Here is a 24,742-nt window from a genome sequence, read left to right as displayed (position 1 = left end):
GCTAATGGCTGCAATCTTTCTCGTTTACAAGTGAATGAAAGTATGAGTAAATAAAATGTTTTTAACTTGTTAGTCAGTGAAAAATCTTTTGTATTTTATATTAATAATATACTGTTTACAGTATAATAAATAAAGGACAATGGGTTTGTTAATAAATTTAATACCAAAGTATAAGAAGTTTAAAATATATATTATATTCTATTCTCTTGTTACTACATTTACTATTGTTTGTATAATTTTCTTTCCATTTTGATGATTTAATAAATTCAAAAGAGGGTCTTTCATCTTTTGTTCCAATAACGTGATCAATTCTACTCTTATTCTCTGTAAAAGTTGACCCACCTAAACAGAATTAAAGCATTTTTTTTAAATTGCAATGAAAGGTTTCTATTGTAACGTATTGCGAAATATCACAAACTTACCGTATGCGATTCAACGCTAAACAAAATCCAGCCATCTTCTAACGATACGATAGATAGACCATTGTGCAGTTCTATGTTTAGTTCATAACCAGAGAACAAAATTAACAATAGAATTGGCACCATTGAAATTTCCTTAATGAATACTTTGCTTGTTTTAATTTTTTCCTGAAATACTAAATACGGACTGGAGAAATAACCCACGTGGAAATTAACGGAAGATGGATGGATACTGACGAAGCCATCGTTCTTTGTTTGAAATCTAAGTTCCTCTGGCTTTGGTTGTATAGGAATTGCTCCAGCAGATTGCATTTTAAAGGATTTTTCTGGTGTAAAAACTTTCACAACATTAGGGTAGAGAGCAGCGCAAAGTAAACCTTGAAGAAGTTTGTAATTATCGTTGTTTATGTTTAATTCAGGCCCAGTAATTTCCAAGATTTTATCGACATTTGGTTGTCGTTTGGGCAAATTAATTGGAACAAAACCAATCGAAACTAATAATTCTAAGAATTGATACTTAATATCTGCCAAAGTATATAATGTTCGCATGGATAAATAGTTTTCGTTAGCGAAAACGTGTCCTGCGTAATTACTATGCGCGCATGCTTCCAACCATTTCTATAAATCAAATAAAAAAAAATATATAAATATGTGTTTCACGTTACGATACATGTTTCTATATTTATACATTTACCTTGTACGCTTTCAGAATAGTTAAATGATCGGAATTAGCTGTAAAGAATTCTTTCTTAGCATCTATTTCGTGTTTTTTCTCGAAAGGTATATTAAACGGATTTTTATGAGACAAACAAGCCGCAATGGTGAGAGCGGAGTCAAGGCAGCAAAAGATCGCACCGAATAATATTAATTTCCCAATTCGTACATTCACGGGTAATGCAGCGAGATGATGGCCTAACGGAGTCAATATATATTCAGAAGTAAACGCACCAACATCTTGTAAGCGTTTAATTGCATTGTAAATATTTTCTTCCGTTGGTGGTTCTAACATTTTACCTAAAAGAAGAATTCTAATAAATGTTCTATACGAAAAAGAAAGAATTAAAGTTAACGTTATCATTTAATTAATCGTTACCTAAGATACTATGTAAGTCTACTTTTCTTCCTTTATGTAAAAGTTGAATACGTAACAGTAATGGTTCTAAAGGAATTCTTAATATTTCAGGTACTGGTTGTGCCAGAAAGTGGTATTTAAATCTGATAAAATAACAAATTTTATGAAAAAGTAGTAGATTTCTATTATTGTAGAATTAAAGTATCGATTCAATACTTAACAAATTATACATACTTGTACGAAGTATATAAATGAACGCATACTCCAGGCATCACACGTCCGGCACGACCTTTTCTTTGTAATGCATTCGCTTGCGACACCCAACATGTTTCTAAACTTTCCATATTTTGGTTCGAATTGAATCTAGTTTCTTTCATTTTTCCGCTATCAATTACGAAAACACAATCGTCTATAGTAATAGATGTTTCAGCTAAATTTGTGCTTAGAACTATTTTTCTAACATCTCCAGTCTTTTTGAAAACTAAATTTTGCTCTTCGTTAGATAAAGTTGAATGTAACGGTACAATAACAAACTTTCCTGTCTTCGGAGAAAGGTGCGCGTTTCCGTTTAATTGATTTTTCAGTGTAATAATTTCAGCAAATCCTGGTAAAAATACCTAAAATTGTACGGCGATTAATATCATAATTTGCATTGAAATTTTCCGAAATAAAATCACTTACTAGAATGGAGCCAGTATTCGGGTAATCGTGTTCCCCCAAAATAATCCATTCTAATATCGCCTCTATAAGTTCAAAATTAATTTTCTCGTGATCCATAACGTACAAATTCTTCTGTGTTTGCCTATCGTAACCGTGATATCTACTAACAATCTGCGTTAACGTTAAATTTTCGTCTTGAATCGATTCTTTAACTACAGCACCGCTTGCCCCTTCGACCTCCGCAGTTTCGAGATCTATTTGCAACTGCTCCCAATCGCATTTAATTTTCCGCGTGAATTTCGAATTTTCTTCGAGTACATAATTTATCCTTTCAAATATATCTTCTAAAAAGATTTGTTCCACAGGGAACGTTTTTCCTGGAATACATAAAATAGGAGCTTCTCTAAAGTACGAGGAAAAAGCCTCAGCTTTAAGTGTTGCACTCATAAGTATTATTTTCAGGTTTGATCTTTTACGTAATAATTCCTTCAATAGCATCAATAGGAAGTCGCTAGATAAGAAACGATAATATTTAAGTAAAGATAAACAATTTAACAGAATATACACCTCACCTTTCTGCGCTTCTTTCGTGAACTTCGTCCACTATTACGTGAGTAACATCGGTCAAGTCTGGATTCATGGACAATCTTTGCAACAAAATGCCGGTTGTACAAAATGTTAATCTGGTTTTGTTGGACATTTTGCTTTCCAATCGTATTTGATATCCTACTGTGTCGCCTACGCGTTCATCTCTCTCTGCTGCAACTCTTTCCGCTACTCCCACAGCGCTTATTCTCCGAGGTTGCGTACATACTATATTAACATGTTCTTTTGATTCGGATCTATTCAGAATCCAATCGTCTAATAAGAATTGCGGCACCTAAATAATATTCGATACATCAAGTATCTTGCCATGCCAAAATTGAAATTCACACAACGCCGATAATTTTATTTACCTGTGTACTTTTACCACATCCTGTTTCACCTGAAATGATAGTAACTTGATTTTCATGTACTATTTCTAAAATGTTATCCATTTTAGGCCACGCAGGTAATTTCTTCCTAACGTCCTTCATTCTTTTATATTTTGGATTTTTTTGTTTCTCTTTGAAATTTTCATGAATCAGATCATCCGTTTTTGATACCTCTTCCCATGTCATATTGTCTCTATGCTTTCTAGTTATAGATCCTAATTCGTGATGCGTAGCTGTATCCGTTCCATCGTCGGTTACCGATTCTTTGGGAAAAAGTAGTTCGTTTTGATCCAAAAATTGTTCTTTATTTACTTCTAAATATCCTTTTATTTCAAGTTCGTTCTCCAAAAGAGATATTACAGAAAAGATAGAAGGAGTTCCATCTTTCGATATAGACTGTGCTTCGTCGTATAATCTTCTTCCTATTCTTAAACAGTTTACGCTTGGAAACGTACCATCATTTTTATAAAAGTAGAAATACGGTGGTTCGTACGGATATTTACAACCTAATGAAATATAAAAAAAAGTATCCCTCAAGTAGAATGTTATTAATAATTTATATATCAGTTGCATGATTTACTTGATTTTACGTATTAATACCTTTGGGAAATCTTATTTCTAACGTAAACTGCGGATCCTCTCTTTCAGGCATTCTTAATACTTGTGGTTGCTGATGTAAAAATTTACATTTAATTCCATATTTACATTTCTTTTGAATAAATAATCTACAAACTGCTTTCTCTTTCTCTTTTTCTTGTTGATGCTTAATTTTTCTTATTTCTTGCTCTATTGCATCGTTTCTTACCAGATAATCTAACTTAAGTTGAACGATCCAAATTTGACTTTTTATCTTTTCTATAAACATATCTCCATAAATAGACTCGAGCGTCTCTTTTTCCTCGCGTCGTCTTTCTAATAAATCTGTTAGACTGATATCATCGGACGTTTGACTTCTTTCGATCGTTTCAAGTCCATAATATTTACAGAACAAAACTTCTAAAGCTTTTCCCATATCGCCTTTCGTATGTATTAACGCTTCGATACAGTGCGATTGGTGAAAACTAAAAGTAATGTAACAGTTAATAACTTGTCTTGAAATGATCGAAAACATTACATCATTAATATTTACCCATAACTTTCAAGTTTAGATGTCGCAAATTGTCTAGTAATTTGTTCCTGAGTTTTAGGCCTGGTATCTTTGGAAGAATAATCAACTATTCCTTTAATAACTAAGTTGCCTCTTTCCATCCAATATTGTTTGTCTAAGTTTGATTTTTTATTTTCAAACTCTGATGCATCGGAAAGTTTAAAGCTCTATAAAAAAACAGCTGTGTTATCTTCTGATGATATTTCACAAAAATGATATATAATAACGAGTAAACGATCGTATCTATAATACATACAGGACCATAAATATGTTTTAGAGTGTCGTAAAGCTGTCGTTCAGATTCTTTGGATATTCTTAAAGTTTGCATTTCTACTTTCAGCTTACTCGAAAAGCGAGGACTTTCATTTTTACTTTTATTCTTTCCTGGTACATTTCTGTCGAAACAGAATACAATATTTTAATATTGTAAAATAATTATAAAATACAAACTAAGTTTACAATACATACAAATATCGTTTAAAAGGATAAGAATGAATTAATTTTAATATTATAATTTCTTCCATAGGAGAATAAAGATGTCGTAAAAAAATACATTTCGTACTATTTTTGTTTCATTGATTCTATTTTAACATACGAGTTAAATTTCTAACTTACGCGACACACTTTCCAGTATTTTTTCCTTCTAGCGTGATGTTTTCCATTAATTGAATGCTATTATGATCCATTATCTAGATCTCCAAATGAATAATTCTTTTATAAGTTTATTTGAAAAATATTTCTATATAACTATTTAATTCTTTAACATTTGGAAAAGATGAAGGTTAAGGGATGGTAACGTGCAACTGGTTATGACAGAACACATGAATGAATATTTCAGACACCTCCAAAGCTCGCCACTAGAGGGTTATTAATAGTAACTAATTCTCGCGAATTGCATTAGCTTTATACTAAACATATAAATTTATACATTTTTTTTTCTCGTAGATCAAAATATGTTTTCTTTCTTTTTTTTAATAACGTAATATTTTCATACTCAAACGTTTTACTGTACACAACTTACTTCGAATATTACTTAAAGAATAATCAAAATTGATTTAATCTTACAGTTGATGCTACGTTTTATTTACAATTTTTAAAATTATCGCCTTATTATAACCACAAAGTAATAAAAGATTTCCTCGAGGATGCCATCGACCGTCTACTACTGTAATATTTCGTGGAGTTGATACACAGGTCGCGGTGTGTGGTGTCCATTCAAACATATGCGCGCATTCGCAGAATACAAACAGCTGAGCGCGTACAGGATTCCATTTTACAGCTAAACGAAAATTTCAGATGTGACATAATGCAATTTTTCAGAAATAATAGTCTTAGCAAACCGTCGAAATGCTCTCACCTACGATACTATTTTCAAAAAGCAGATAATCCAGATAATCTTCGACGACATTCCATATCCATAATGTTGTAGGATAAAGTTGATGATTTATAGCCATGTACTGTCCACACGAGCTAAATTCCAAAACGTTGAATTTAGCGATCGACAATTTGTCGATGTCATTTTTCTTACCGATCTTTACATTTATCGGACGTTCAGACTTTTCTTCCACTGTAAACATTCATTTTCTTAGCTTATCAATCTGTATACGAATTCGCGTCTCCGCGATATTACTTATATGTACTTACGAATATGTTTATCATATAAACTTATATTTTTACTAGATAATTTCGGTTGAATTACACGTTCCTCGTACACTTTATTCAAATAATTCTCCTTAATTACCGGGTCGAGATACAATTGTAACAATGGTTTCCATGTCACGTGATTTAATAATACGATCTGTGTACAAAATTTACGTTTGAATGAAACCGTATTCGGATTATCAACTTATCGAAGGAGTCAAAACCGAAATAATTACAGCCCTTTGCAATCAGAGACGAGCAAAATTTTGTTAGAATAATAATACATTAAATTTTTACATGCTCGTTAAAAGCTAACGAATTCTCCTTATAGCCATAATTACGTTCAAAATTTATTAAACATGTTTAGTCTGAACCATGATCGTAACCAATAATTATCTAACAAGTTACACTTGCTTGTAAAGTGCTAAGAGTTAAGCTCGTTTTCGGTTAGGACTTCCCGATTTATGCAAATATTATTAAATTAATATTAAATACCATTTCATTAAATCCAGTTACAGCCAATAATTGTCCACTAGGCATCCACGTTACGGACTCGATACCTTTCAATTCGTTTCGATAATTGCATCCTGTTTCAGATGTATCTACAATTCGTTCGGGACAAAAAATTCCGATGTCTCTTTCCCTTACGCTCGAATAAATAATTAATTTTGCCTCGTTACCAAACGAACACCAAATACATAATAGTTCGCTATTCGGTGACCAATGTATCCCATCGATGCTGCTCAAACGTCCGCATATTAATTTCTAAAAAATGTAATAGAAAAGTACATTGAACGAAATGTATTATTCCAGTTAAATGCAAACAAATTTTTTAATTGAAATATTCGAAATTAAGCTCTAAAAAAAGTAATGCGACTAGATTTTCATTCGAACTTTGCGATCGAACACGCGCGAAAATCTTGACCAGTAGAAAGATTCCATATTTAAAAGGAAAGGACACCGCGTGTTTTCGTGGCCATATTTGTTGTTATAATTTTTCGAGGTTAGATTAGTAATTTAACAGACAGTCGCATGTAAATAGTATTTATTAATAATAAAAAGATATGACATTTTATATATCGTGTGCTTGTAATCGAGTTCCACATTCGGCTGACTGGGGACGAAATGGTCTCGTTTGCTTTGCAGCATGTCATGCGGTTGCAATTTACGATCCGTCTGTCTCAAAAATTGGAAAAGTGACAAATACACTTCACCGGCATAAAGGACGTGTTAATACAGTTCGATGGATTAAACGACTTAATTCGGAAAGTGAATTCGAATTATTATCAAGTTCGACGGATGGAACTGCTATTATTTGGAGCAAATTGAAGGAATGCTTTGAATGCACCTCTGTTATTGAATGTGGCGATGCCCTTACATTTAGCAATTCTTTGTACCTTTCTAAACATGATTCTCGAAATGAAGAAACCTTTCCTGAGTTACTGATATGTACCGGATCGATTAAAGGAGATTTAAAAATATGGTCCAGAGATACACGTGGCAACGTAAAATGTTTTCAGGTACTCATGTCCGAAAGGAAGTTACCAATAGAAGCTTCTTTCTCTCGTTTACCACATACGAATCTGACACTTTTAGCAGTCGCAACGGAAAGCTCAACAATCGAGCTATACGCAACAGATTCCGATATTATAGAAGAGTTACGTTTCATTAAGGTCCAAGTTTTAGTCGGACACGAAGATTGGGTACGTTGTATGGATTTTAATCGCGACACGGATGATAGCATTTTACTCGCGACTGGTTCTCAAGATGCTATGATACGATTGTGGAAAATTTCTGTTAATGTTAATAAATATTCGAACGATGAATTGTATCAGAAAGAACAAGTATTCGTAGCGAAGGGTACAAAGTACAATATTACTTTGGAATCTGTGCTTTACGGTCACGATGGCTGGATTTACGGCGTACATTGGTATCCGTTGCAAACAACAAAAAATAGAACTTTAAGATTGTTATCTTGTTCAATGGATAAATCCATGATTATATGGGAGCCAGACGAAATAACTGGAATTTGGTCGGAAAAAGTTAGAGTGGGAGAAGTTGGTGGCAATTCATTAGGTTTTTACGGTTGCAAATTTAGCGGGAACGGATCGAATATACTAGCCCACGGATATCAAGGGTCCTTTCATATTTGGGAATACTTGGACAATGCAAAGAATTGGATTCCAAAGTCTATGCCAAGCGGTCATTTCGCAGAAGTAGTCGACCTTTGCTGGGACCCTAAAGGAAGGTCTGTAATTTGTAAGCTAAGCCTTCAAGCTTCAGGCTTGCTTTGAAAAATTACAGAACTTTCAAATTGCTCATAATAATAATTAATAATTTGGTTAACAGGTTTCTCGTTACTACAAGCACAGATCAAACAACGAGAATTCATGCACCATGGAAAAATAAGACGACAGAGTTTTGGCATGAAATTGGACGTCCGCAAGTTCACGGATACGATATGAATTGCTTAGCCGTGTTAACTCCGTACATGTTTGCTTCAGGAGCAGAAGAGAAGGTTACACGTATATTCACAACTCCGATAACGTTTAAGAACTATTTAGGAAAAATTGCTGATATCGACGACTTTAAAAATACGGTAGCCGAAAGTGCATCGGTACCTGCTCTTGGATTAACGAATAAAGCGACATTTAACGATAGTATTCGAACGAAAGAAACCGAAATCGATGATTTTAAAAATGAAGATTACGTTCCTCCCACAGAGGAAGAGTTGATGCAAAGTACGCTATGGCCAGAACTACAAAAACTTTATGGTCACGGCTATGAAATATTTTCCATAGCTGCCAGACACGATGGATCCTTATTGGCGACTGCGTGTAAATCAACTTCAACGGAGCATTCTGCGATATTATTATGGAATACGGTCACATGGACGCAAATTCAGAAACTTATATCTCACCAATTAACCGTAACGCAAATGGAATTTTCACCCAACGACAGATACCTAGTATCCGTATCCAGAGATAGAAAGTGGTCGTTGTTCGAATGCAACGACGATAAGTATACTTTAATAGCAGCCAGTTTGAAAAAAGATAATCTTCACACTCGTATAATATGGTGCTGTTCGTGGACGCATGATTCATGTTTCTTTGCGACTGGTTCTAGAGATGGAAAAATTGGAATTTGGAATCCAAAGCTTATCGATGACAAAGTTCTTCCAGTCACGCATTTGGATGTAAAAGATTCTGTTACAGCGCTTTCGTTTGCTCTTCTGAGTATATCCGAATGTACTTATATTTTAGCAGTAGGATTTGAATCAGGTTGTATAGAAATACAAAGGTTGCAAATGTTTACAAATAGTTTTGTATGGCAAAAGTGTATAGTGTATAATTCTTCTCAAGCGCATCATTTAACTGTAAGAAGGCTTAAATTTCGACCACAAAAACAATATACAAATATCGTGCAATTGGCAAGCTGTGGATCTGATCATACTGTTAAAATACACGATATAGATATTACAATATAAAAAGATCTACGAAATATTCGCATTTTTATATAATAAAATTGTTTACTTGATCTTAATTATTGGATTTAATTATAGTTAACTACTTACTTTACTTAATTTCCAAGTATCGGTCTTATAAATTTCTATACTGTCTTCACCTTCGTTTGAAACTATGATTGCCAATTCAATGCCATTTGGACTAAAATGTAGTTTACCAAAGGAAGTCTTCACATTTTGTATGTAAGTTACACTTCGATTTTCCAAAGACCATATAGATATTTGAATCTGATCAATTTAATTATTTTAATGTTTTAAAATATCCATTTACATAATATATAAATTTATTTACTTACATTAAAATCTGACACTGTTAAAAAATGCTTGCTATCGGGGGACCAATAGACGCTTTCCAAACCAGCACTTCCTTCTGTGAGTTTGAATTTCCATTCGGGACAATAGATAGAATATATTTGAATAATAGCTTTTTTTATATTTGCACAAAGAATATATTCGCTATTTCTAGACCACTTGAAGACCTATAATAGACACATTGAGCGAAAGACAATTAAACAGTTGTCAAATTTTGATTTGTCAATTAAGATTTCATGATGTTAAGTGTTGGCAAATATAAAATAACAGTTCGTTTAAAAAATCAAACCAAACCTCAATTATGTCTGCAAATACAAACGAGTGAATGGTATCGAAGGTTTTGCTACTTTTTACGACTAAATTTGTTTGATATGCAACTGCTAGAAATCTTCCATCTGGAGAAAAATCGCACAATTGATTATTTACACGTATTAAATCGTTTTCTACTTCTAACGACATTGCACCTTCATTGTATACATCGGTCATGTGCATTTGAATATTGTTTACATATTTAAACTTGCTTATACCTAATAAAAAAGAATATCTCTAGAGACAAGTCCCTCTAGGTTACTAGGGTGAATTATTCAGTCGTTACGAAATTTTACGTTATTCGCTACTGTCTATTATACAAAATGTATAATAACGATAGCATAAATATGTAATGCCGCTAAAACATATCTTGCTTAACAATTCGATGAATTTATATATTGAAAAGTGTTTTAATTTTATAACCTGATCAATGAAATACGTTGTACGCATTTCGTAGCTTGTTCGTTGTAAATGTGAATTCTCCCAAAATTCTTCGGTCATGTCACGTGATTTCCGTTCGTATCTTTTCCTTCTGTTTCCTTTCCGCTGGATCTCGAAAGTCGAGTGCTTGTCCTCTCTTGCAGAGCTAAGGTTATATCAACGACTTGCACCATTATTGACATACATCCAGCTTTAATATAAATTATACAAGTAGAAAAAATGACTACCAAGGCTGAACTCGCTTGCATTTACTCGGCATTAATCCTCGTCGACGATGACATCGCTGTAACTGTAAGTACGTGTCGCGTGCATGTTCGACCGCGGCATCATGAAAGCATCATGAAAGATTGAAGTACTATTTATGATATTCTATCATTATTTATTTTCACGTGTGCGTAATCTGTTTACGGTTAATATTTATTAATACCTTTGCTTGTTTTAGGGCGAAAAAATCCAAACAATTTTGAAAGCTGCTAACGTCGACGTGGAATCTTACTGGCCTGGACTTTTTGCCAAAGCTCTGGAAAATATTAACGTGAAAGACCTTCTAACAAACATTGGAGCAGGCGTTGGAGCTGCACCAGCAGCAGGTACTTATAATACGCGTTAAATTCTTAATCTAGGAAAGACATTAGAATTTAATAACGACTTAATAATCTTTCGGAGTAAGTCTTGTTCTAAGCAATGAGTGACTTCTGTGTACTCACAAGCACGTGTAAAAGTGATACTAACATTTGCAATTATTCGAGTTTGACAGATATAGGTAAAACCAGTTTTGGTATGTAGATTGCGCGCTATTACAATTTAGGTTAGAGACTAATATGTTAAAAAATCAAATGCTTACAGTCGTTTCGTAAATTCTAAAACTATTTACATAACTTTATTAACATTCCTCTACATCCACCGATCTAAGCGACGTTACTTGTTAGAGCGGCCAGTGATAGAGGAAAAAGAAAAAAGAATAAAAAAATATGTGGTCATATTTAACATATGATTCTGAATTTTTTTAACCAACATTGACATTGTGCTTACTTATATTGCGTAACTGTAGTAGAACGTTAGGCCGTTAACTTTTATAAAATAATATTTTCTATACCTTTTTTTTTTTTTGTATTTTAAAGCACCGACCGCTGCAGCACCTACTAGCGCGGAAGCTGCGCCAGCTAAGGAAGAAAAGAAGAAGGAAGAACCTGAAGAAGAATCCGACGACGATATGGGCTTTGGTAAGTATTGTACTATTGATTATTATTTAATGAAACGCCTTATATTCAATGATTATTCTATCATGTATTAGCTACTGAAATTATCACGATGATGCTTGAAAATGAGAACGCTACTACAATTACATGATATTTTTAACCAAAGGAAAGAATCTATTTTAATTATACTTTACTTTTTTTACAGGTCTGTTTGACTAAACTTTCGGATCGCAATTTGCTGGTCCATCCACTTTTGGCAGTTATATTGTACAATGAATAAAATATTTTTAAACTGACTTACTCGACTACGTGAATTGTAATAACCGTAATCAAAGGAAAGAAGAAGCGTTTCTATACGCTTCCATTATCCGATAGGTCGAACCATACGTTTTTTTTATTTATAGTATTTGTACATGCAAATGTAAACTTCAAAAATAATTCCAGTACAGGATAAAGATTGTAATAAACAAGTATATAGTATCATTCGCAATTACAGTAGTCTTGTAAAGGAATTAAAAACTTTTGATAGATTTGCATTATAAAATAAATAAATGGTGAAATAACATTTAAAGATATCCAAACTTGAACACACGAAGTTGATCGAAATACGTCTTACAAGAATAATATAATAGTAATTGTAATCTTTCTTTCTGTAACATAACTTTGAAACGCAGACTTACAGTCATAGATATAAGTTCTTATTAGCGAACGGGTTAAAGTATCCGGCATAGTGGGACGGTTTTTCATGAGATTCTTAATCTTTTAAATCGGTGGTATCACCGCAATAAGTTTCTGGTTCGGATAGCGGTAACCATTGCGCGGATGCCCCTGTTCCTGCTAATACACGCTGAAAAAGCTCTTTTTGACATTTGTTAGATACCTCGCATTTAGCCAAAAGCTCACCATTTTCTCGTAAAATAATAAATTCTATTATGCATTTGGACAATACTTCGTTACCAACATCGAAGCTTAAGATATCATTCCATACAGGATTAATGGTTTCGCGTTGTACGCTGGACCTCTTCTTTTTAATACTTTTGCCATCTTGAATAATCTTCACCTAAAAAAATTTAGATATATTAAAAATATACAAATTGCAGTACTTACTTCATAGAAACGATGTAAATTACGTATACTTACTTTTACGTACAGATTTGCATTTTTCGTATCGTTAAGACTAGGTAAGCTTTTCGCTCTAACAATTATAATCGTTAATTTCTCTGCAGATGGTTGATAAGATAGGGAAACCATAAGCTCTCCCATAAATGGTGTTTTTAATCCATTCTCGATACCATACCGTAGAATTGGTTTTGTAATAAGAACAAGCGTTGTATCTAGATCGGTTACTGCAGATAAAGGAAGCTGTACGTAACCCAAACATTGATGCCTGGAGAAGGCATCGAAGTCGTAAAGTAGGATTTCCAATGTTCTTCCGTCTAACGATGACTCGGGCATTATTTCAAAAACGAAATCCTCGTCGAACACTACTCACAAAAATTATAATAATTCACGTTAGACTTTATTTTTATAAATATCACTTCATCGTAATCTACATGTACGAAATTTACCTGGATTCAAAGTCCGCCTATGTATTCTTGTTTGCCATACGTTACTCCAGTCAGGTAACAGACGTACTTTTGCATAAGGATCTGCAGTTCCATTTAATTCTCTTGCATGAAGATCGTGTGCCTTTATAAAGAGAGATATTTTCATTTCATTTCTTTATTAATTCAACATTTATTTTAAGGAGCAAATGAAAAGTAAATGCACACGTTTAATTAATATGTATGTATTAAATTACCTTGACAAGTCTAACAGTGAGAATACCACCATTTGCATCGTAAATTAAACCAATTTGTAATTCACCTCTGATTTCGTCAGACGAAGATGTCGATGCGGAAGAAGACAGCTGTACCACGCAAAAAATTGAAATATAGATTAATGGAATTTTGTGCAAGATACCAACTGGTCTTTAAAAATATTTATACCTTGTAGGAAGAAGTGTCAATTTCAGTACTACTGAGTCGAGAATGTGAATCAATTATACTTTTTGTCTTTGACTTTACAATTATCATGTGCTTTTCAGAGGCAGCCACTGTTCCTTCTGGTAACGGTGGTGCAAAAGAGCTGACAGGTGATATCGAAATATCTTCCGACTCTGATAAATATTGTAAAACTGAAAATAATCAATGATATATCAGATAATACAAGAAAAAATAAAACTTATTTGTATCGTTAAGATATGGTCACCTTTTTTAGGTGAATCACTTGCTAGGCTACCAAATACATAATTAGATTGCCACTCTTCACCATCGGAACAACGATCATTTTGTTTCAAAGACTTATTTTCTAGATCTAAAGCAGAATTAGATCTTAAACCACCAAACACATCTTTCGATGACCATGTTGCTTCTTCTGCTCTATTCAATAAATCTTTCTCAAACCTAAAATGTAGATAAACCGTGAATTGTGTATTTTAACTACAAATATTAACTTTAATCAGCTTTAAGGAATACGATATGCATACCAATTGAGAGGTCCTCTGCCTGGAACAAGAAGGGACAATCGTCTGCGTCTAATGCAAATTGTATAAACAATTACAGCTGATAGAGCCCCAGTTGCAGCCCCAACAGATCCCAAAACAGCAACAATACCAATGCCATGAACATCCATCTTCAATTTAAGCTTCAAACGTATTACATTTACGATTCTGTGCGATTCAATTTAGTAAGATACAAAATATTTTTCGATATTATTCCACTTTAATATGTTTACTTACTTTTGTCTTCACATTATTTCTTATGCTATACTTTTATAGAATTGTACAGTATACAATTGCACGTATAAAAATATATTTAATTTCCTGTACGCTGAAACGTAAGTTGACACGTTTAAAAACTGTATTTACATTAAACCGGATTAAAACATAAACATATGGACGCGCGCGTAGATACAACGAAGGGTTACAAAAACAAAGCTAGACGTTATATTGACCTATGGCAAAAACAAATCAATACCTACCGTTGTAATGCGTAATTTCTCATGGTACAATTTTGATTACGATATTATCGATTCAAGTCCTCACGTATTTTAGAACATAATGATTCAAAGCTCGCCGCATCCACGAATGATTTTTTAACTACCCTACCTATATAATCCAAAGGGGTAAACAGGGGTAAAAGTCATTATAAAGCATGCCCATTGCGGTGTGCGCATAGTTCTCGTTAAACGCAAAGAAACTCGGTATTTCTACCGACTAATATTTTTAATTCTACCGACTAATATTTTAATTATTCTACCGACTAATTATTTCGCTGACTTCACATTTTCTCTACTGCTACATTAAAAACATCTACGAATATTTCTAAAATGGAACGTGTATATTAGGAAAATATTAGCTAAATTAACCGGAATGAGATTATAATTTGTGCTAGTTGCAGAAACTCTTCTAAAATTGCATTTTAAACAATTACTAATTGTGAAATTCATAGGCAACGAATACGAAATAATCGGTACTAACAAGGATGTCAGAGAATGAAGAGAATATAAAACAATGTAAAGAAAGAACATTTTAATGTAAGACACAATTTAATGTAACACAAAATCCGTTGCAGTTGCGTAGACAACTCTGCACCCTTATAAACAAATGAAAGTAATACATTCTTGATTCGTTACATGCAAAAAAAAAATGATTTATTTGTAAAATTGAACCTACCTAACTCAGACCAGTCTTAAACAAAGGATAATTCTACAAAACATTTGACATTCTCATCAGTTTTACGAAATCGTATGAAAATATACATGCCTTTTCCTCTTATTTTTATTTTCTCTATACGACATATATTAAACAGTAGAAACTATACATTAATTCTACTAATGTAATCGCAAATTTTATTGTCTAGTTTGTGACTGCGATAAACGTACCGAAGTTCTTTTCGATGTACCTGACGAAGTTGAAATGGAGTTTCTACTTCTCGATACTGAAGCAGCACTCGAATTATTGTCTTTGTTCCGACTTCGTAATTGTCTTGGACTTGACGGGATTGCCCTAAGTCCTGTACAAATAAAATAATTAGACGCAATAAAATAATTGTTTCGTATATAGCAAAATCAACGCATATATGTCCACAAATATCTGTGGATGTAGTTTGTGTATGTAAAAAACTTACCTTTCGTTACAGGAGGTACTGTATCAGGATCACCATTGGCATCGTCATCCTTTTCATCGCTACTACTTTTGCGCCTTAAACGTCTAACACGGTTTCTTTTTACCGGTGCTTGTGGCGGTGGCATAATTTCGTTATCGTTATTGTCCGTTCTATTTTTGAGAAGTTCCTCTATTTTTTCTTCCAATTCTGTACAAGCTACTTTTGTATTCGGTTTCTTTTTGCACTGTTCCACAACATTCTGCAAAGCTTTTAAAACTTGTGGGTGGTAAATTTTCTCCTTCAATAGAGGTAAACATTCGATAAGACGTTGTATACCTAATAATAAATGTTTAACGAAACGTAACGTATTTAATTAAATTTGTATTTAACTGATTATTTCTTCTTTACTTTTCGGGCCAAATTGTAAAAGTGACAGACAGTATGAAAAATCACGCCACTGTCTTTCTGTAGTAGCCAGTTGAAATCTAACGCAAATTCGATCGATTATAGTTTCGATTTGTTTTTCCTTTTGCAATAAACCTAAGATGTGCCTGTAAATGTAAATTATTGAATCAAACTGTCGAGTATGTACGTTTATTTTTGATCAACAATGCATACTTTAGAACCTCTTGGAAATCCGATTCGCTTATCTCTAAATTAGGATCGGTTAATCGAGACAATATGTCGGGCATTATATTGTACAAGGCATTGGTTTTCTGCGAAAATCCTTCGAAAAATTGTTTTGCACTTTGACGAATTTCAAAGTCTTCGTCGACTATGCAGAGAGCTAATTCCGATATCTGGCCTCTGATACGCACCATGTCTCTCATTATAAGACTCGATAAAACACGAACACAGGTACTTCGTACGTTCGTATCTTCATCCCGTAGTCTGAAAATATATGATATTTCTAATCGCAGCATGTACTTTTATTACATCTGCTGTATTTAATATTTCTTAATTTCTATCTCCGATTACCTGCCATAAATGTGTTTCATCCATGGTTCAATTTCATTTGGAAATTTCGATGCAAGATCCATTATTCCGATAAGAACGTTTGCTCGGATTCTAGGGTACGGCGAACGTTCCAGTATCGTAATTAAAAGCTGCAAGTTTTCTTTGCAAAATATTGAGCTGACTGTCATCATTTTACTGAGAGCAAGAGTACCAGCTTGTTGCATATCTTCGTCGTTATACTTATTGGGATTTTGACATACATGTAACACTAGTGGACTGTGAAACATAAAGTTCACAACGAGACGTGTGTAACGTGTAAATTATTGTAAATACTGTTATTCGTTAACATACACAAATTTTGTTAGAAGTCCATCTCCAGTTACAATATGATTTTCAAGAATATTGTTTATCAATACTGCTTCCTCATCGTCTGCTGCTCCTTCCACAGCTTCCTCTCCGTTATCTTCCACTATGCTCGCCTAAATGAAAAATCGGAAATGAAATGAATGCCAAATATACAGGATGAGGCAACCTAACACGCTCACTTTGAATAATTTATAAATCATGTGTCGTATGAGAAATTGTACACATGGAGTTCTCGATTTAAGAATTTCCAGCTTTGTGAATTTTATGCCCTGGTTTCGATTCATTTCTTGCGAACAAGAAATTTGAATTTTTGTTAGCTTGCGAAATTCTTTTCCACTGTGTGTAGAGCCTCCCTCGAAATTACATAACTTTTGTATACGACGTTTCATACAACACGTAGTTTCTGCTCTATGATATTCAAAGCGAACATGTTAAGCGTTTCATCCTGTACGTCTGTATACAGACAGAGATGTAATGTAATTGATAAATCCATCTCTAAATACAGAATATTTCCCATAGATTATAAAACACTACGTACATATATCGTACCTCTTTATTACGAATCATCTGCATCGCACTATTTCGGGTAGTGAACGATTTGTTCACGATACTGGATTTACGAGAATTTCTTTTATTTGTATTTGATTTCTTTGTGTTTCTTGATTTTCGTATCGTGTCTCTTCGCTTCAATTCCGTGTAGAGTGATGTGTCCAAATGTACCATTTCTCTAATTGCAATGTGTCCGATTAAGTATAGAAATTTAGATAGCCAGTAAGATGGAATGTGTAGCGTCTTATCGTTATTATTGAATTTTCCTCGGTTACACACTTCTAATACTACGTGCTTCATTAAATGAGCAGGCTGATTTGCTAAATGATAAATAGCGTTAATAGCGTCTGTTGCGAACGACACGTATCCATCTTCTTTTGTGTTAGTAAAATTTTCTATTAGTAACGTAACTATTTCTTTAAACATTTCGTGATCATTGGGATACCTAATAGGTGACTTTTCAGCGTCGTCACCTTTTCTTTTTATCTTCATCAACGCTCTGCATGTATCTCTGGCTAGAAGAAAATCAGTTTTTGCTCGTGGCCCCAAGCCCACTTTTATTAATACATCCAAATTTTCAGTTAAAATACCATCTTCAGCTTGAACTATCATCGTTATCAGCATCAAAGCTGTCCAATGGATCTGTATCCGATGATTTCATTGAAAATTTTTCCCATAAAACCTGTAATTCTTCGCTGCCTAGTTCATTATTACCATACCACGTTAAAAGAAGTTTATTCAAAGCTTGACTTTGACCAGGCTTAAGTCCTTTGAATAATTCGATCAAAGCTTTAACACGCAAAAGGGCTTTCTGTCTGTCTGATACTTTTTCATTAGTACTCAAGTAAATGTCTTTGTATACTACAGCTACGTTATTGCGTACTGAAAGATCCTGATGAAATACTTGAGACAAAGCATAGCATATAGCGATTTCAGCCCCAGCTACATCAAACTGGTATGCTCTACCAAGTAAAGTACACGCTTCAATGGCATCGCTTGGTGTTGTAGAAAAAAGCAAGTTTTCTGCCATCGGTATAGCGATTTCCAATTCGTTTGCAAATACCAAACAGTTTCTCAAATACTCTACAAGTCGTTTCCGCGATTCTACTTCCTGTTCTCCTTTATCTTTGTCCGATAACTGTGCTGTATTTGCATTTACTTGCGGATTATTTTCATTATTCTCCGATTCCACAAACGTTTTCAATAAAAGTAAAAATAAAAATTCCTCTTTTGCTTCGGAAGACAATTTGTTCATATTTGGATTTTGCTTCAATTTCATACAAGCCTTCCACAAATATGTCACCGCTACAAAAATGTTTCCTTTTAATATTAATTGTCTAATGTTTTCAAATGCTGTATCAGGATTGAACTTTTCTTCGTCATCGATATTTTCTTCCTCTTCTTCACTTTCATCACCTTTGTCTCGTTTTTTACTTTTTTTCTCTGTATCATTACAAAATTTTTTTAATGCTTTTCTTATTTCCGGAAGCAAAGTGTTCCACAGTTCTAATCTTTGACTGTCACCACGAGCACTTTTGCTAACCATTTTAGTCTGCATGTTTCTCAGCTTTATTTCTTCCTTTTCTAACGACTTGGAAATTTCTTCTTTGTTCAACTTAGCAGCGAAAGGATTGGCTTGAAGTAAAACACGTAGTAATTGTAACGCGTATTTACGTACGATGGCACTTTTATCATTTAAACGTAATGCTGCGGCAGCTAAAAGTTTTCCTTGCCTTGCTAAAGGAATAGCTCCTACACAACATAAAGTTTGCCAAACCTGTAAGACTTTAGATCTAACGTATGCATTAACGTCTAAAATATGTTCCAATAAACTATTCAGACATTCATCGCGTTGATCTTTTTGTTTTTGCGTAAGATCGTCTCCGGTTAACGCTTTTTGCACGATTATTCCTATAACGCTAATCGCGCAATTTCTCAATGTATAATGTTCGCTAGCCAAATAATCCATCACGTTGACGAGAATAGGAATTATAAGATTTGGTTTAGTATTAGCAATAGTTTCAAGAAATATCGATATACAACGACTCTTGCTTTCAGATGGTTCGCTTTGATCTATTTCTTTTATTACTTCCTTCATTAAACCGTTACAACCGCATGTATAACACCGTTTGCTATATGCGTTGCTAACGTATTGTGTAACTTCAACAACTGTAACATTAAATTACATACTTAGTGCATTTTTTTTGCTAAAACCATATGAAATTTAAAATCATCGAATACATATACATACCTGGATAATTCTTATCACGCAGTCCATGCCATGATTGTATTTTTTAATCGAAATTCCTAAAATTTTTTTTGAAAAGAAAATGAAAATATTGAATATAAAAATAATATAACGAAAAAATTAAATAAATTTTACCTCGAAAATAGTCTGCCGTACGTATTTATCTTTTGAATCCCTACAATGTTCTAATATCTTATAGCACATTTTAGTGAGCAACCTACGATATGAAATTATAGTTAATATCTTAAATTTTAATTAACATGTACGTATTTGTGCGACTAAAACTTACATAATAAACGCATTCTCGACAATGGGAGGACGCCAGAGTTTTTGCAATGGTAATTGGAGCAATCTATAACTGTATTCCAATGCATTCTCCTTGGTAGTATCCCACTCTTCTTCTATATCTGATTTTGTATTTTTTTTTGACTAAATAATACATGTTAGTTAATATAAAAGTATGAAACATCTACAGTACCATTACGTTATATACGACGAACGAACCTTGTCAACATATTTACTGCTCGAGCTTTTAACAATTTCAGCATGTATATGGCAAATAAGTTCAGAAAATAAATATACTAGCATTTTAGTAATGTTGAAAAATCGTATGGATTCGTCGTTTTCTAGCTTGTTTCCTCTTTCGAGTACGCCTTCCAAATCGTGAACCAGCACTGTGATAGCTATGCACAACAGTAATTAAATTTAGTATGCATCTATAGTGTTCAAAAAAAGCATTCAATATTTATATTGTGTATAGGGCACATTATATTGAGTGAAAAAGCTGATACTAGCAAACAAAAATGTTTATATCTCAGAAACGGTTGACCTTTGGACCTATGTTTACTAAAGTTTTTATACAAGAATATTATGTACAGGCAGATGAAATATAATATTTCTTACCTTTATGAATTCTAGAGAAACCTTGCATAACGATTGCTAACTCAATTTTATTTCCATGTAAAAGTATAGAGAAAAATGTATCAAAGTGTTTCAGGATAAAATTAATTCCATTTGCTTGGAGTGATTTTCTTGCTTCTACAAAAAGAAAATTAATATAGTGGTACGTATAAAATAATATATCATGCAGTAGGCTACTTTCTATGTATACTATGTACAGTTTTCTAAATATTGTGTATACATTTTATAGGGAGAGACGTCTAAAGATAGTGAATGACATTTATTACATACCATCGATGGCGTGTGAAAGCATCCGTACAGGAACGAGTTTTTCAACAGAAAATTGTCCACTCTTTCTTCTTTGCAACAGTTCATCCTTATTTACAGGAATAACAAAATCCTTTATCATTTTGGTTAAATTCTCTTCTGTAGCCCCAGGTTAATATCTCGTTCCTATATTTCAAAATTCAAATATCAATTACCTATAAATTCTTGAAACATATTTACAATAACGATAATATTTAAAATTAGAGGATATACAAACCATAAAAGCACTGAACTCAAACTGTACTTTTTCAAATCCATTGATACCAACGTAATAGCACGTAATAGTCGTAGTTGCATAGTTGGTACTTCGCATTTGTGCCTATTTTCATCGCATCATACGTTCAACGTTACAATTGGATGTGAACTTTACGCTATTTACATACGACAAAATTGCAAATTCCATTGCAATACATTTCTATATATAACAATGTAATATATATTTAATTTCTATTGTTATAAAAATATAATATTAAGATTAGAATTATAACACGTAAAATGATAGAATTAGATAGAGTCTACTTGATAAGAGAAATTTATACGTATTATTCAGAAATGGGCAAAACCCTAGGGTTCGAATAAATCTGAAGTTTGCCGATGTGTTTGTTTTCGTTTCTTTCTCTGGAAAGTGTTCAAAAGAGGAAACGAGACAAACATATCGGCAAACTTCAGATTTGTTCGAAACCTAGGGTTTTGCCCATCACTGATATTATTCTACTGTACTGACTGTACACCACAAATGTCATTTACAATTGGCTGTGAAAGTGAATATTTATTTTTGTGTGTCAACCTAATCGTGCTTAGTGTAATGCAGTGTAATCAAGTGTAATCAAGTGTAATCATCGCTCGCATTGATATTGTATCGAATAATAGTCGTGCATGGTTGTACATTATTTGTTACGGTTCCACGTAATTATAAACAAAGATATGTTTTGTTTGCATTAATTACTAATTATTATTAATATATACTTTGTTTAATGTGTAGTGGCACCATGATATTGTGAGTTTATGGATACAAAGTCTATCCTAAAATAAAGACACTTTAAATAAATAAAATATCATCTTCGGTAATACGAATATGGTAAGTTTAACAATGAGTCAAACTGGTGTAGCGATAATAATTGATGTATTACGTACTGATAAAATAGTAAAATAACTTAATAAAATGATGCACTTTTATTTCAAAATACATTTCTAGTACATTTATGACAGACAGGATTTTTTATTTAATTTTAAATGTATCTTTATATTAACGAGAATTTTATTAATTTAGGATGACGATGATCAATATCAAGCTGGCTATGATGTAGGATCGTTTCCTAAAGATTTTGGGTATGCACCTTTCGATGGCGAAACAGAAGGATCTATGGACCCTTTGGCGGGCGAACAAAAGCCTAGAATACTTTTAATGGGTCTTCGAAGGTACTCGCTTAAATTTTGAATATGTTATCGTTTTATCCATATTATCGCGTGAAATTAATATTAAAATTAATATTCATTCTAGGAGCGGAAAATCATCTATACAAAAAGTAGTTTTCCATAAGATGTCGCCAAACGAAACGTTATTTTTGGAAAGCACAAATAAGATTATTAAGGATGACATAAGTAACTCTAGTTTTGTTCAGTTTCAAATTTGGGACTTTCCAGGACAAATTGACTTCTTTGATCCTACTTTCGACAGCGACATGATATTTGGCGGTTGTGGAGCATTGGTTTTCGTTATTGATGCTCAAGATGATTATATGGAAGCGCTTAACAAACTTCATTTAACGGTTACAAAAGCATACAAGGTTAATCAAGCTATCAAATTTGAAGTGTTTATACATAAAGTTGACGGTCTATCCGACGATTGTAAAATGGAAACTCAAAGGGATATACATACCAGGGCGAACGATGACCTCGCGGACTCTGGTAAAGAAAAGACAAATTATTGGAAATTCTGAAATACTTTTATGTTATTCACAAAAAATGCGTAAATTTATATCTGTATTTTTTTAGGGTGTGATCAAATACATCTAAGTTTTCATCTGACATCCATATACGATCATAGCATATTTGAAGCATTTAGTAAAGTTGTTCAAAAATTGATACCGCAATTACCGACTCTAGAAAATTTACTCAACATACTTATATCTGTAAGAGAAACAAATATATTTGTTTTTTCTAACTTTATTTCTTTATACTATAAATTATAATTTTTTTTTCAGAATTCTGCGATCGAGAAAGCATTTTTATTTGATGTAGTATCGAAAATTTATATTGCAACTGATAGCTCTCCCGTAGATATGCAAAGTTACGAACTCTGTTGCGACATGATCGATGTCGTTATCGATGTATCTTGCATATATGGGTAAGCTGCATTAAAAATTCTTTATGCAAACATTATGTTACAATGTAATTAATTTTAGTTTAAGAGAAGATTTGGAAGCTGCAGCGTTCGATAGTCAAAGTTCCAGTCTAATTAAACTAAATAATGGAACGATTTTGTACTTGCGAGAAGTTAATAAATTTTTAGCTCTAGTCTGTATTTTACGAGAAGATAATTTCGACAGACAAGGTATGTATTTTAGAACAAATGTACAAAGAAATATAACGATAATATTATACTCGGTCTTTTCAACTTTCTCGTTTTTCTTTGCAGGTGTAATCGATTACAACTTTCTTTGCTTTCGTAAAGCCATACAACAAGTCTTTGAATTACGCAATAAGGCTTTAGCTTCTATAAATGTTAATAATCATTCGACGTCTCCCGTTAATGAAACTTCGAATGCACCTGCGGTGTCGCAAAGTGGAACCATGGGCCAAAATGGTACTGTTGTAATCGCGCAAAGTTAACCTCTACGTTAATGCTCAGAATTTTTATTTGAACCTTACAACAGAAAGTAAGTTTCTTTCATACATATTTTTTCACTCTTACGTTACATGTTGGTAATAATATCTCGCATAATCGTATTATTCGGGACTTAATTTCATACATATTTAGTTAACGCAAGATGTAATTACTTTATTATTTAATATAAATTTTTTAAATGAATCTAGAAACGTGAATGTATATATGTTATTACTATCTATTAAAATATGAATTAATAAAATTATTAAATAATTAATTTTTGTTGTAAACCGTTATGTCTTTCTTTAATTACATATTATATAAAAACGTGAAATATAATCGGTACTGATAAATATTTATTCGAAGTTCCGTATACGCAATATCATTCTTTAGTAACTTACCATTTCATCAAATTTCTTCGTGTCTTAGTTTCATTGAATTACGACTATTGCACCTCGGTGTTATCATCGTCTATATTATTATCACTGCTCATAATATCTTCGATTTCGCGATGTAAGATATATGGAGACAAATTAAACGTAACAATATTTTCTTCCAATTGATACCAACGTATGTATGAAAATGTTTGTTCGTATTCGCTTAAACTAATTTCATTGGGTAAAGAATACTCGGAATTTAAACTGAAAAATTCAAATTTATTACGTTTAACGAGTGTTCTACAGAAAATTTTGTCTTTGATCAAGGTAATATCGAAACTTATTA

General features: G+C 32.9%; 7 protein-coding genes and 1 long non-coding RNA gene across 13 annotated transcripts; 4 read left to right on the top strand and 4 right to left on the bottom strand.

Moving 5' to 3' along the window:
* Positions 1-171: 171 nt before the first annotated feature.
* On the bottom strand, positions 172-5,092 carry LOC128895976 (putative ATP-dependent RNA helicase DHX57). Its single transcript, XM_054159047.1, has 12 exons — positions 4,888-5,092; positions 4,529-4,667; positions 4,255-4,439; positions 3,726-4,186; positions 3,108-3,631; positions 2,724-3,031; positions 2,173-2,662; positions 1,726-2,108; positions 1,513-1,634; positions 1,114-1,433; positions 423-1,037; positions 172-342 (listed from the first exon to the last, which is right to left on the bottom strand). Exons 1-12 carry the CDS (start codon positions 4,956-4,958, stop codon positions 199-201), a joined length of 3,762 nt encoding a protein of 1,253 aa, XP_054015022.1. The 5' UTR covers positions 4,959-5,092; the 3' UTR covers positions 172-198.
* A 51-nt stretch (positions 5,093-5,143) lies between these two features.
* Positions 5,144-10,447, bottom strand: LOC128895979 (WD repeat-containing protein WRAP73-like). The gene is made up of 7 exons (XM_054159053.1): positions 10,043-10,447; positions 9,733-9,915; positions 9,488-9,664; positions 6,409-6,678; positions 5,917-6,070; positions 5,630-5,839; positions 5,144-5,551 (listed from the first exon to the last, which is right to left on the bottom strand). The coding sequence occupies exons 1-7, from the start codon at positions 10,238-10,240 to the stop codon at positions 5,346-5,348; spliced, it is 1,398 nt and encodes a 465-aa protein (XP_054015028.1). The 5' UTR covers positions 10,241-10,447; the 3' UTR covers positions 5,144-5,345.
* LOC128895977 (elongator complex protein 2) lies at positions 6,881-9,456 on the top strand. The gene is made up of 2 exons (XM_054159048.1): positions 6,881-8,161; positions 8,263-9,456. The coding sequence occupies exons 1-2, from the start codon at positions 6,978-6,980 to the stop codon at positions 9,398-9,400; spliced, it is 2,322 nt and encodes a 773-aa protein (XP_054015023.1). The 5' UTR covers positions 6,881-6,977; the 3' UTR covers positions 9,401-9,456.
* A 139-nt stretch (positions 10,448-10,586) lies between the features above and the next one.
* Positions 10,587-11,993, top strand: LOC128895980 (60S acidic ribosomal protein P1). The gene is made up of 4 exons (XM_054159054.1): positions 10,587-10,789; positions 10,941-11,088; positions 11,620-11,721; positions 11,903-11,993. The coding sequence occupies exons 1-4, from the start codon at positions 10,718-10,720 to the stop codon at positions 11,914-11,916; spliced, it is 336 nt and encodes a 111-aa protein (XP_054015029.1). The 5' UTR covers positions 10,587-10,717; the 3' UTR covers positions 11,917-11,993.
* Positions 11,994-12,166: 173 nt separating this feature from the next.
* LOC128895978 (synaptotagmin-A) lies at positions 12,167-15,429 on the bottom strand. Of its 3 annotated transcripts, none has more exons than XM_054159049.1 (9): positions 14,719-15,429; positions 14,477-14,567; positions 14,225-14,407; positions 13,948-14,141; positions 13,686-13,873; positions 13,499-13,606; positions 13,266-13,386; positions 12,838-13,181; positions 12,167-12,757 (listed from the first exon to the last, which is right to left on the bottom strand). In XM_054159049.1, exons 3-9 carry the CDS (start codon positions 14,368-14,370, stop codon positions 12,452-12,454), a joined length of 1,407 nt encoding a protein of 468 aa, XP_054015024.1. In that variant the 5' UTR covers positions 14,371-14,407; positions 14,477-14,567; positions 14,719-15,429; the 3' UTR covers positions 12,167-12,451. The 3 variants fall into 3 exon arrangements, with proteins under 3 accessions (XP_054015024.1, XP_054015025.1, XP_054015026.1); XM_054159050.1 differs by having other exon boundaries at positions 14,225-14,382; XM_054159051.1 differs by having other exon boundaries at positions 14,225-14,370.
* A 4-nt stretch (positions 15,430-15,433) lies between these two features.
* LOC128895975 (condensin complex subunit 1-like) lies at positions 15,434-21,520 on the bottom strand. The gene is given in 15 exon segments (XM_054159046.1): positions 15,434-15,752; positions 15,867-16,181; positions 16,254-16,396; positions 16,464-16,736; positions 16,824-17,078; positions 17,154-17,281; positions 17,718-18,348; positions 18,350-19,835; positions 19,838-19,886; positions 19,969-20,182; positions 20,255-20,394; positions 20,470-20,648; positions 20,869-21,003; positions 21,157-21,318; positions 21,410-21,520. Coding segments are annotated over 14 exon segments (4,230 nt in total). The 5' UTR covers positions 21,275-21,318; positions 21,410-21,520; the 3' UTR covers positions 15,434-15,588.
* Positions 20,903-21,319, top strand: LOC128895981 (uncharacterized). Its single transcript, XR_008461895.1, has 2 exons — positions 20,903-21,028; positions 21,116-21,319. It is a non-coding gene; the product is annotated as an uncharacterized LOC128895981 (long non-coding RNA).
* Positions 21,521-21,890: 370 nt separating the features above from the next.
* On the top strand, positions 21,891-24,292 carry LOC128895239 (ras-related GTP-binding protein D). 4 transcript variants are annotated; one of them, XM_054157657.1, is made up of 7 exons: positions 21,897-22,098; positions 22,175-22,270; positions 22,463-22,611; positions 22,694-23,100; positions 23,188-23,324; positions 23,397-23,539; positions 23,598-24,292. In XM_054157657.1, the coding sequence occupies exons 2-7, from the start codon at positions 22,268-22,270 to the stop codon at positions 24,022-24,024; spliced, it is 1,266 nt and encodes a 421-aa protein (XP_054013632.1). In that variant the 5' UTR covers positions 21,897-22,098; positions 22,175-22,267; the 3' UTR covers positions 24,025-24,292. The 4 variants fall into 4 exon arrangements, with proteins under 4 accessions (XP_054013631.1, XP_054013632.1, XP_054013633.1 ...); XM_054157658.1 differs by having other exon boundaries at positions 21,898-22,071; XM_054157659.1 differs by having other exon boundaries at positions 21,902-22,270; positions 23,598-23,746; positions 23,831-24,292.
* Positions 24,293-24,742: the final 450 nt, after the last annotated feature.

The sequence above is a fragment of the Hylaeus anthracinus genome, unplaced genomic scaffold, assembly GCF_026225885.1.
Source record: "Hylaeus anthracinus isolate JK02 unplaced genomic scaffold, UHH_iyHylAnth1.0_haploid 5, whole genome shotgun sequence".
In the NCBI taxonomy this organism is placed as follows: domain Eukaryota; kingdom Metazoa; phylum Arthropoda; class Insecta; order Hymenoptera; family Colletidae; genus Hylaeus; species Hylaeus anthracinus.
Note: the sequence above shows the minus strand (reverse complement) of the source record. Positions and strands in the feature narration are given on the sequence as shown.